The following is a 12,502-nucleotide window of genomic DNA, read 5'->3' as shown; positions in this document are numbered from 1 at the left end:
GCGGAAAGCCCAGTGTAGGACTCAATCCTAGGACCCTGGGATCACACCCTGAGCCAAAGGCAGACGCTCCACCACTGAGCCGCCCAGGCGCCCCTGGATTATTGTTCTAATCACTCACGTTGAAGTTCTCTCTTCTCTTAAACATGAATTAGCTATTTAATTACTGACTCCCTGTCAGCTTCTGTTTGCCCTGCTCCTTTCCATCGACTGCTCGGAATGTAGGGTTTTTCTGGTCCTTCCCAGCCTGCTGACCTTCCTGCTGTCACTGGGTCCTCTGAAACCATTCTCCCTAACGATTTCATCTCATTCACATACCCTCTGTTGACCATTTCTTCTCTCTCTCTCTCTCTCTTTTTCCAGTTTGTAAACTACTTAGAGGAAGGTAGTAGAAGTGACAGCTCCTATACATTTAGGTGCATACTGAGGGTTAGGCACTCTGACATCTATTTTCTTATTTCATCTTCATAATGCTCCCTTGAGGTATGAACCATTTTTATCATGTTTTATAGAGGAAGAAATCAAGACTCGTAGAGGCTAAGAAACCTGCTTGGTATTATGTAGTAAGTGACAGACCTGGAATCCAGGCCAGGTGGGTTCGACACCAGATTGGGCGCCTTATGGCTATATCGGACTCTTCTCAAACAAGCCAGGAAGTTGCTTCTTACAAACCTTATTCTAGAGTATAAAGTTTGTCCATCTATCAGAGAATTGTCTATATGAAAGAGCTATCTTACAGTTAAAACAACCAAAAACCTTGAACTTTCCAAGCACTACCAGAATTTATATATTTTGTTCTTTTACACTAAAGATGACTAAGGGCACCTGGGTGGCTCAGTCGGTTAAATGTCTGCCTTCAGCTTAGATCATAATCTCAGGGTTCTGGAATCAAGCCCCAGGTTGGGCTCTCTGATCAGTGGGGAGCCTGCTTCTCTCTCTGCCCATTCTCCCAGTTGGCTCTCTCTCTCTCTCTCTCAAGTAAGTAAAATCTTTAAAAAAATAAAATGAAGATGATTAAATGAATGTAAATAGTTAATTTCACTTAACCTGGGTAATATTTTTCATGTAAATCAGTTAACGTATTAGAAAAAACTATCAGAACCTGCCTAGACTCAGAAAATGACCACTGTATATATGTAAACAAGTATAGACGTGTAATGACCAGAGATACCAGTGCTTCCTAGCTTGATTTTCTCCTGAATCTATGGGCTTATAGATTTGACCTTGATAGTTGATATTATCAGTAGTATAGTATGACTACATACTTTGTACCATAACCTACCTAATAGACATGAGGTATGAACTTCCATAGCACTCAGTGCTTTTTCTTTGCCTACTTGTCATTGTTCAATGCTTGTCATTCCCGTAGACCATAAACTCCATGTGGGCAGGGGCCATGCATGTCCTTGTCTCCAGATGCTGGCAGGTACTCATGTATCTGTTGAATGACTGATTAAGAATAGGGGGCTATCAGGTCAGACCACTTGAGTTCAGATCCTGGCCCTAACACTTGACTGGCTATGGGCAAATTGCTCACATCTATGTGCCTTAGTTTTCTCATCTGTAATGGGGGCAGTGATACACTCTGTCTACTGAGGTCTTTGTGAAGATCAAATAAGATAACACATATAAAAGTACATAGCAAACAATATATTGTTTAAAGCAAAACACCTGGCCATGATAAAATACAGAGTTGAGCTTTTTCAGTTCGCATGAAATGTAACACATTTACGTTAACATTTCATGGGCAGGATTAGAGAGACAGTCTTTAGATTTTGAATTTTAACTAGAATTTATTGTTTCCTGAAGTGTTGCATCTGTGCCATGATGGGTAGGCCAGGAATGAGCCCCGTGATCTGTCCAAGGAGATGGCCTTATTCAGATGTGCCAAGTCTGCTTTCTGTAGGGAGATGCTCACACACGTCTCAACTAGACAAACTACTTACTCTTCAGAGATCTGAACTTGTTTATCATGTAAAGGTCAGGTGAGGTCACTATGTGAATAGATATGATAGATAGAAATTGTTTACTTAAGTTTCGTGAGTGTATCTGTGGAATATTCTTTTTTTTTTTTAAGACTTTATTTATTTATTCATGAGAGAGGCAGAGACACAGGCAGAGAGAGAAGCAGGCTCCCTGCGGGGAGACCAATGCAGGACTCAATCCCAGGACCCTGGGATCACACCCTGAGCTGAAGGCAGACATTCAACCACCGAGTCACCCAGGCATCCCATTCTGTGGAATATTCTTAAAAAGTAAGTTACTCTTTAAGTTTAGGTAATGTATTAATTTGAATCCACTATTCCATACCTATTTTCTGGGGTCCTCCATACTTGCCAGTGACACCTGCCCCACGCCTTGGCCACTTGTCACACTTTTCTACAGATGGCTCACACCACTTATCCCTGCTGTCATATAGCCAGACCCTTTCCCTAAGACTCATCTCCTAACACTTGGTGGTTGCGTGCTTTCTCTGGCAGGAGGTCCGATCCTAGGCAGGGCCTCCACTGTGCCTTTCAGCGGGTGGGAGCTGCTGCAGACCTGGTGCACAGTTCTGATCTTAAGGAAGCGCTGGCTTCCCCAGAAATTGGATATGGAGGTCTGGGTAATGCAACTGGGAAGTTGTAGATAGAGTTTACTGCATGGGACAGGATTTGACAAATGAAAGACAGGAGACAAATTGCTGCCTTTGTTTCTTCTAATAGAGTATGTTGACACGCAGTGGGTTCTATATGGCCTCTCTGGAGAGGTCCTCTAGCTGTATGTCCCCCCGGAGCTGTGACCAGTTCAGGATCAGTAACACACACCTCCTTCCTTGATTCACTTCACCTTCTCCCTCACCCTTGTCTCCCTGGGATTCCAGTGAAGCATTAGGGCATAGATTTTTTTTTTTTTCTAAAGATTTATTTATTTGAGAGAGCGAGCAGGGAGAGGGCCAGAGGGAGACAGAGAATCCCAAGGAGACTCCCCACTGAGCGCAGAGCCTGACCTGGGCTCCATCCCACAACCCTGAGATCATGACCTGAGCCAAAATCAAGAGTGGGACTTAACCTACTGAGCCTAACCAAGTGCCCCTAGGGCATACATTTTGACTAAGCTCTATTTTCTTTTCTTTCTTTCTTTTTTCTTTTTTTTTTTTTTTTAAGATTTTATTTATTTATTTGACAGAGAGAGCACAAGTAGGGGGAGTGGCAGACAGAGGCAGAGGGAGAAGCAGACTCCCTGCTGAGCAGGGAGCTCCACTTGAGACTTGATCCCAGGACTCCAAGATTGTGACCTGAGCCAAAGGCAGATGCTTAACTGACTGAGCCACCCAGGTGTCCCAGGCTCTATTTTATTTATTTATATTTTTAAAAAAGATTTTACTTATTTATTCATGAGAGAGAGAGAGAGAGAGGCAGAGACACAGGCAGAGGGAGAAACAGGCTCCATGCAGGGAGCCTGATGTGGGACTTGATCCTGGGACTCCGGGGTCACTCCCGGGGCCGAAGGAAGGTGCTCAACCGCTGAGCCACCCAGGCATCCCTACATTTAACTTTTAATAAACTACCAACTGCATATCAGAGAGGTGGTATTACTTTGCATTTCCACCAACAATATTAGAGTCTAGTTGTTGGGCATCTGTCAGAACTTCATACTGACAGATTCTTTTCCTTAATTTTTGCCATTCCAATAGGTATCTAGGGGTATCTGATTGTGGGTTTAATTTGCATTTCTCTATTGAATAATGATCTTGAGCATCTTTTCATATGCTTATTTGTCATCTGTATCTCTTTTTTGGTAAACTGCCTTGACTGACTTTTAAAAGAAGATTCAGATCAACTGGTATTCAAGCAGTGACGTGATGAATATAATTCAACTGTGACTGTGTATCACTAACAAAACATTTTTACCTTTTAAAAACAATCCCACTCAGTCCCAGGTATATTCATTCATTCATGAGTTTGTTTTATTTATCAACATTCACTGGGTACATTCTGGATGCCAGTCAATAAAAACTAAGACTTAAGGAATTCCTTTGTTTTGTCGGGAAGCTCTCAGGACAGGGTTATGATAGGGGGAAGAACTGGTTTCTAAGGAGGCGTGAATCAGCACGATATATTTAGGGAGCCATAGCTTACTCTGATTATTCCTGCTTGATAAGGTAATTAAAAATTCCAGCAGCGGCACCTAAAACAAAAGCAATATCCTTACCCGTCCTCATATTCTGGGTTGCATATCTCCAGAGACAAATTTAATTATAGCTTCACCCACTGCGAGGGAGGGTTCTGGAAACCAGTCTCTGGATGCCTCTGGGGAGCAGTATGGAGCAGCTTCTCTCTCCGTGGCACAGCCTGTAGAAAACAGGAGCAAAATGTCCCCAGGCATCTGAATTAGCTTTCAAAAGACTCTGGTCTAATGCCCTGCACTTTCCTTCTCAGTTTCTCACTCAGAGCCTTATCACACTTATTAAACATCCAGTCCTTAGGGCCACTGGTTGTTTTCCCAGCCCAGATACAAACCACAAGGTAGAAAGGGGACAGAGTTGGGTTATTTTTAGAAGCATCTACAGTCACAGTGGAAGTGGCAAATGGACATAGAAATAACAGAACAAAAAAAAAAAAAAAAAAAAAAGAAAAAGAAAAAAAAATAACAGAACACCTGAAAAGCAGGAGGGAGAATCACGGATGTTCAAAATTATGAGATTCCCAAATCATGGAACAAAAAGTTTATGCTTCCCACCAATATTACCCTCCAAAGAAGTTAGGTAAATGTGTGCTACATTTTTATAAATATTTACATGCAAAATGTTTAAAAAGTAAGCTCTACCATTTAAAGGGACAACTTTTTTTATGTGAAGATTTATATCTAGGAGATTCCTTATTTCTCTAGGATGCCGGGTAAAAGAAGTGTCACTATCTTGAATCATGGTTGCTTTCCAAGTGTTTTCTGTCTTTGGGCTGTGACAGATCTCTGGGAACAAGTGGCTTCTACCTGACAGGGAAAGATGCGGCTGTGAGTCACCTGGAGCTGTGCCTCTGAGTGATTGTGATCGACAGGGCAGGGACGCGTGTTTCAAACCATGTGTCTCAGACCTCTTTCACCTCCTTGGAGTGTGTCTAATTTACATGGATTGGAAAGGTCTCTGTAAGGTACAAAGACCCGCAAGATAGATGTTTTTGAAACCAGAGATTTCATGCTGCAGAGAATTGATTTCTTTGATTGACTGATTGGTTTCTCTGTTTATTTTTATTTGGTTACCTTTTTCTATGCTTTTCTGGGGAAGGATTTCAAGTGGGGAGGGTTGGTTATTCATATTCCTCATTTCAAAGCACATTTGCATTGCTGGACCTTTGTTTTTACGCGTGTGTATTTCTGGAGGTCTGTATTGACTTCTTCCCTTTATCCTCACTGCCCACTAGCACCCTCTGCACTTCTTCCTCCCCTCCAACTTGTTCTCTATGATGTGTTTGGTAAATACCCTTGGATTTATATTTCCTTGTAAAACATAATGTTTTTGTGTGCTAATTGATTTTCAAGCTACACAAATGATTTAACAGCATAGGGTTGTGCTGTAGGCCTTATTCTGTTTCTTCATTTCTCACTCAGTGCTGTCTTTTTAAGATCCACCTGTGCTGCTGGTGCTGTATCCAGTTCATTGCGTCTCACTGCTGCATTGGAGACTGGGGTGTGCACCTGCCGTAGTTTACAGATCTGCTTCCTAGTGATGTACTCTGGGGTTGACCTGATTCCCTGCCGCCATAATCAGCACTCTAATTCACAGGCTCACAGTCAGGACTTGTGCAAAGTTGCTTTGGGAGTATTTTCCCAGGAGTAGGGTTGTTGGGTCACAGGATGTATGCATACTTAATTTGACAGCAAACTGCTCTCCAGGCTGACTTGACCAGTTTATGCCCGTGCCAGCAGTGCACGTGGATTCTTTTTTTGCCACCCTGTTGCTATGTAGCATTGTCCTACTTTCTAATTTTTTCCAAACTAATAGGCATAAAGTGACATCTTGTGATTTTAATTCGCATTTCCCTGATTTCTAATCAATGTAAGATTTGGTAAACATTCAGGTTTAGCAACTTAAGCCCTTCATGCAGTTTTCTACAGGGCTTCCTGTCCCTTTCTAGTTTGCAGAAGTTCCTTTATGATCTGTAATTCTCAAATTTTACTGGGCATGTGAATCACCTGGGGATCATGTTAAGATGCAGATTATGATTCGGTAAAGGTGGGTGGGGACTCCAGATTGTGCATTTCTAATAAGCTCCTAGATGACGCAGAAGCCTATGGTCCTTGAACTGCCCAAGAGTAGCAAGGTTCTAGATGTTAGTTTGTGACTTTGCAAAAGTCTGTCCTTCCAAATTTGTCATTTCTCTGTCACCTTTGTCTATATTTAATGTAATCAAACACATCGATATTTTGTCTTGTGGGTTAGTGCTATTTGGGACATGTTTAAAAAGTCCTGTCATATCTGGGTGCAGAGTGATCTTCATCTCTATTTTAAATATTTTTTTCTTTATTTATTTATGATAGTCACACACACAGAGAGAGAGAGAGGCAGAGACACAGGCAGAGGGAGAAGCAGGCTCCATGCACCGGGAGCCCGACGTGGGATTCGATCCCGGGTCTCCAGGATCGCGTCCTGGGCCAAAGGCAGGCGCCAAACCGCTGCGCCACCCAGGGATCCCCTTAATCTCTATTTTAAATATTGCTTTATTTTAGAGAGGGAGAGAGTGAGTGCATGAGTGGAGGGAGGGATAGAGGGAGAGAGAATCATAAACAGGCTCCCTGCTGAGCATGGAGCCCAACGCAGGGCTTGATCCCAGGACCCTGAGATCATGACCTGAGCTGAAATCAAGAGTCTGCCTAACAGACTGAGCCACCCAGGCACCCCTCTCTACTAACTTTATACTTTTATTTCACACTTAAGGATTTAATCCATCTGAATTCACCTCTGTATTGGATATAAATCAGGTAACCAAGTTTTATTTTTCTCCTTGTAGTGAGCAAGTTTTCCTGGACCAGTAGTTCATTGTTTCTCCATTGATTCATGTGGTGCTACCTCCATCTTATTTCAGGTTCCCAGATACACTCTGCTTTCTTTTCTATTTCCTTGGTTCAGATTTCTGTTCCTATAATAGTATCATACTGTTTTTATCTTTGTAGCTTTGAAGTATATTTTAATATCTGGAAGGGTCACTCTTCTACCACAGTTGTTTTTTAAATTTGATTTAGCTCTTTGGGAATCTTTATCCTTTTAGATAAATTTTGGAATAGATTTATTTAGTTCCTAAAAAATATCTGGCTAAAATTTAGAATGGAATTGCATTGACTTTATAGATTAATTTGGGGGAGGATATTGATATTTTTGCAATGTTAGGTTGTTTCATTTGTGAGCAGGGATATATTGATATTTATCTTTTCAAGTTTTTAAATCTTAAAGTTTTTCTCCATAAAGTCTTGTGGATCATTCTTAGTTATGTTAATTATAAGTACTTTATTGTTTATGTTGCCTTGGAGAGTACTATTTTATTTCTGTTATATTTCCTGGTTGATTATATTCGATACAGAGAAATGTCAGTAATTTTTGTTAGTTGATCTCATCCCTCACAATCTTGCTGACTTTTCTTATTTACTTGTCTGTGCTTTGACTAGTTTTTCTACGTAGATTATTATGTTGTATGCAAATAATGACACTTCTATTTTCCTCCATTCTTTTCTTTTTCCAATTTTATTTTTTTGCATTTATTACTTATTAAGAATCTGGAGATTTGGGGCACTTGGTTGGCTCAGTGGTTGAGCATCTGCCTTTGGCTAAGGGTGTGATCTTGGGGTCCTGGGATCAAGTCCCACATGGGGCTCCTCATAGGGAGCCTGCTTCTCCCTCTGCTTATGGCTCTGCCTCTCTCTCTGTGTCTCTCATGAATAAATAAAATCTTAAAAAAAAAGAATCAAGAGACTTTACTTTTTCAGCAGTTTTAGGTTTACAGAAAAATTCAACAGAAAGTAAAGAGCATTCTCATGTATTTCTTCTCCTACCACCCAGTTTCCACTAGTGTTAACATCTTGCACTGGTGTGGTATATTTGCTATAATTGACAAACCAATAGTGATACATAATTATTAACTCTAAGTCCACAGTTTACATTAGGGTTTCCTCTTTGTGCTGTATAGTGGTATAGGTTTTACCAAAACAAATGTATGTCATGTATCCATCATTACAGTATCATACGGAATAGCTTCAGTGCTCTAAAGGATCCCTTGGGCACCACGTTTTCACCCCTGCTCTCTACCCTGACCCTTGAAGGCCCCTGATCTTACCGTCTCTATAGCTTTGGCTTTTCCAGAATGTCATATGGTTGGAATCATATAGTATGTATCCTTTTCCGACCGGCTTCTTTTACTTAACAGTATGCACTTAAGGTTCTCCCATGTTTTTTCGTGGCTTGATAGCTCATTTCTTCTTATCATGGAATAATATCCCATTGCCTGGATGTACCATAGTTTGTTTACTCATTCTCATTAATCTCAGTTGCTCCCGAGCTTTGACAATCTTGAATAAAGGTGCTGTAAACATTTGTGTGCAGGTTTTTGTGTGGACATAAGTTTTCAATCTATTACCTAGGAATGTGATTGCTGGATCCCATGGTAAGATTATGTTTAGCCTTGTAAGAAGCTACCAACCGGTCCTTCAGAGTGGTTGTACCATGTTGTATTCCCACCAGCAATGAATGAAAAGTTCCTATTGTTCCACATCCTTGCCAGCATCTTGTGCTGTCAGTGCTCTGGATTTTAGCTCTTCTGATAGGTGTGTATCTTGTTCTACTGTGCATTGCTCTAATGACCTACGATGTTTAACATCTTTTCATGTGCTTTTTACCATCTGTCTTTAATTGATCAGTTGTCTGTTCAGATTTTTTGCTGCTTTTTAATTGTTTTTTTTTGTTGTTGTTGTTGTTGAGGGTTTTTTTTTTAATATTTTATTTTGAAGTCATTCCCACACCCAACGTGGGGCTCGAACTTACAACTCTGAGATCAAGAGCTGCACATTCATTGACTGAACCAGCTAGGGAACCCATCTTATTGTTGAGTTTGAAGAATTCTTTGTATATTTTAGATACAAGTTCTTGATTAGACAAGCATTTTACAAAGATTTTTTCTCCCAGGCTGTAGCTGGTCTTCTCATTTTCCCAAGTGTGTTTCGCAGACAGAAGTTTGTAATTTTATGATGTCCACCTTAAACAATTTTTCTTTTATGGTTCATGCTTTGGTGCTCAGTGTCAGATCCAAGGTGCCTTGGACTTTTTTCCCCTGGAAGTTTTATAGATTTGCCTTTTACATTTAGGTGTAGGATTAATTTTAAGTTAACTTTTGTGAAAGATGTATAGTGTCTTGATTCTTCTTCTTCTTCTTCTTCTTCTTCTTCTTCTTCTTCTTCTTCTTCTTCTTCTCCTTCTCCTTCTCCTTCTCCTTCTCCTTCTCCTTCTCCTTCTCCTTCTCCTTCTCCTTCTCCTTCTCCTTCTCCTTCTCCTTCTCCTTCTCCTTCTCCTCCTTCTCCTTCTCCTTCTCCTTCTCCTTCTCCTTCTCCTTCTCCTTCTCCTTCTCCTTCTCCTTCTTCTTTTTTACATATGGAGGTCCGGTAGTTCTAGCAACATTTCTTGAGAAGGCTTTCTTTTCTCCACTGAATTCCCTTTGCTCTTTTGTTAAGGATCAGTTGCCTATATTTGTATGGGTCTATTTTTGGACTCTAATCTGTTCCATTGATCTGTTTATCTATTCTTTTGCCAGTATCACACTGTCTTGATTACTGCGGCTGTTTCTTAATTTATGTTTTATAACATTATTCTTCTAAAAAATAGGATTTGAGATAGATTGCAACTTCAGTTACATTGGAAACAGGACAATTTTAATAAGATAAAAGTTGTAAAATATTAAACTATTGATTTTTCTGGCAGTGGCTGCATTCTTTCAAAAACTAGAAGACAAAGAAATATTGCAAAAGATTATGGACAGGCCTTGGAGGCTTTTTACCTGCTGCCATTTATCTGACATCATTGAAAATTATACTTTAGACCGAAAAATTCTGAGGTTGGGTTATTCGTAAATATTATTGTTTTCCTTTGAGTTTGTGGTGATTAATTATTTAGCTAGTATTGCATAGTTAGCTGTATATAGTTCATTGGAGACACATCTTAATATTTAACTATTTTAAGATTCAGACTACCAATAAATGTTTATTGCAATATGCGAGTGTGACCACTTTTTTTTTTTTTAATTTTTTAGGTCAATGATGCCTTCCTTCATGTGATACAGCGCAAATCCACGGGCAAGGTGCTTATCTCTCTTAAATGAATCCTCGCCTCAGCAGCAAACTCAGCATGTCCAAATCCAAATTTATCATCTTTCCAAAAAACCTCATTTCCCTCCTGTGTTTCTAAAGGTGTTAACCACTTTCCTTATTAATCCAGGTTCAAAGTCTTTTAGAGTCACCTTTGATTCTGTTTTCTTATTCCTTGTAATTAGTGTGACATATCCTTTATTGTCCTAACTTGGATGTCTGAATGTGAAAGGATGCTATTTGTAATTAAACCAGGGAAGCCAGGGTCCCAGGCAAAGCAGGCTGTATGGTCATCCGGTTCATAATGCATCAATGGCCAGGTTCTGTCATCCCAACCTCTAAGAGAATCTCTCACATCCATATCCTCTTTCCCATTCTGCCTAATTATGTCTCATTTGCTAATTCCAGTAGCTTCCTAACTGGCTTTAAACTACTGCCCCACTCTTCCATCTTTGTTATACATTGTTGCCATGGTGACCTTCCCAAAGGACAGCTGTGACTGTTTTTTGACTCAAAACCTGCAATGGTTTCCCATTGTCTACATGGTGGAGTTCAGACTCTTCGAGCTAGCCTTTCTTTATGCCCTTGATTGTGCCTGCTCTGTCTCGCAGCCTTATGTCACACAACACCTCGGCCTCTCTGTACACACTTACAGAGATTCCTGCCAATCCTCCTTTGCTCTGCTCAGGCGGTTTCCTCTTCTTCCTTAACGTTGTCAAACATAAGCCCTCCTGTCCTCCAAGGCTGGCCTGTCGCCTCAAGAGGGTGCTCAATTCTTCCCTTCCACCTTCCTGTAGCTTTTCTCTCAGGATTTGTCACATTCTGTGTTGCACCAAAAGGAGCAGCTGGTCTAATAGAATGAACACAGGATTCTGTATCTAAGATGTGGGTTTGAATCCCAGTCTCACCACTTCAGAGGTGGTTACCGAAGCTCCACGAGCCTTCATTTTCTCACTGGAAAGTAGATATTACAGTATCTACCTCATAATGTTGCCATGAGCCACACATGCAGTGATTGGGCAAAGTACCTGGTGTGTGGTAATCTATTAGCAAATGCTAGTCACTTTTCCTTCTTTTTCTCCTCTCCCAATGTAGCGTTAAGTTCCTCGAGAGTAGGTACTGTGTCTGACTCACCTTTGTATCTCCCACAATACCTAGCACAGTGAGTTACCCTTATTAAACACTCAATAAATTGAATTAATTTTAAATTATATACAAATCTAAATTGTGGGAATAAGTTAAGAATACATTACTTGGTAACAAGCCAAATGTCCATCCCAGAGGAATGGGTATAACGAATGTGGAATAGCTAAACAATGGAATATTATCTGGTCTTTAAAAGAAAGGACATTCTGATCCATGCTACAACATGGATGAACATTGAAGACACTATGCTAAGTGACATAAGCCAGTCACAAAAGGATGAATATGGTTTGATTCCACTCACAGGAAGTACTGAGAAGAGTCAAATTTCTAGAGATACAAAGTAGAATAGTGGTTGCCAGAGCCTGGGGGTAGGGTGGGCGAAAAATGGGGAGTCATTATTTAGTGAGTACAGAGTTTCAGTTTGGGAAGACAAAAGTTTTTGAGATGGATGGTGGTGATGGTTGCATGACAATGTGAATGTACTTAATGTCATTGAACTATACATAGAAAAATGGTTGGGATCCCTGGGTGGCGCAGCGGTTTGGCGCCTGCCTTTGGCCCAGGGCGCGATCCTGGAGACCCGGGATCGAGTCCCACGTCGGGCTCCCGGTGCATGGAGCCTGCTTCTCCCTCTGCCTGTGTCTCTGCCTCTCTCTCTCTGTGTGACTATTATAAATAAATAAAAATTAAAAAAAATAAAAAAAAAGAAAAATGGTTAAAATGGTTATTTAAAAAATTTTATGTATGTTTTACCACAATAAAAATGTAAAAAAAACACCAAACCCACAACATATTACCGTCACACCTAAATGAATACATTCAGGGAAGAGAACAGAGAGTGTGAATAGAGTGTCCAGCTTAGGCTGAAATAAGCTCCAGTCTCTGCTCACAGTCTCTGGTCTATGGGGTGAAGCCCTCTACATTTGTTGATGCCAAACTTTGTTCTCTACTCCTCCTACTCTGTGAGTGATATTCCCAAAAAACAAGAGTGGTGGGATGGTGATAAAAGAGATACCTGACACATCTACAGGGATAG

General features: G+C 40.6%; 1 protein-coding gene across 3 annotated transcripts in view; it reads left to right on the top strand.

The window, feature by feature from the left end:
- Positions 1 to 12,187, top strand: part of LOC140635717 (quinone oxidoreductase-like protein 2) — a 47,062-nt gene extending 34,875 nt beyond the window's left edge. For all 3 annotated transcript variants that reach the window (XM_072830753.1, XM_072830752.1, XM_072830751.1), the window contains one exon: positions 10,266 to 12,187. In XM_072830753.1, the coding sequence (XP_072686854.1) occupies positions 10,266 to 10,334 (69 nt within the window). In that variant the 3' untranslated portion in view covers positions 10,335 to 12,187. The remainder of the gene's footprint in view (positions 1 to 10,265) is intronic.
- Positions 12,188 to 12,502: the final 315 nt, after the last annotated feature.

The sequence above is a fragment of the Canis lupus genome, chromosome 6, assembly GCF_048164855.1.
Source record: "Canis lupus baileyi chromosome 6, mCanLup2.hap1, whole genome shotgun sequence".
Classification (NCBI taxonomy): domain Eukaryota; kingdom Metazoa; phylum Chordata; class Mammalia; order Carnivora; family Canidae; genus Canis; species Canis lupus.
Note: the sequence above shows the minus strand (reverse complement) of the source record. Positions and strands in the feature narration are given on the sequence as shown.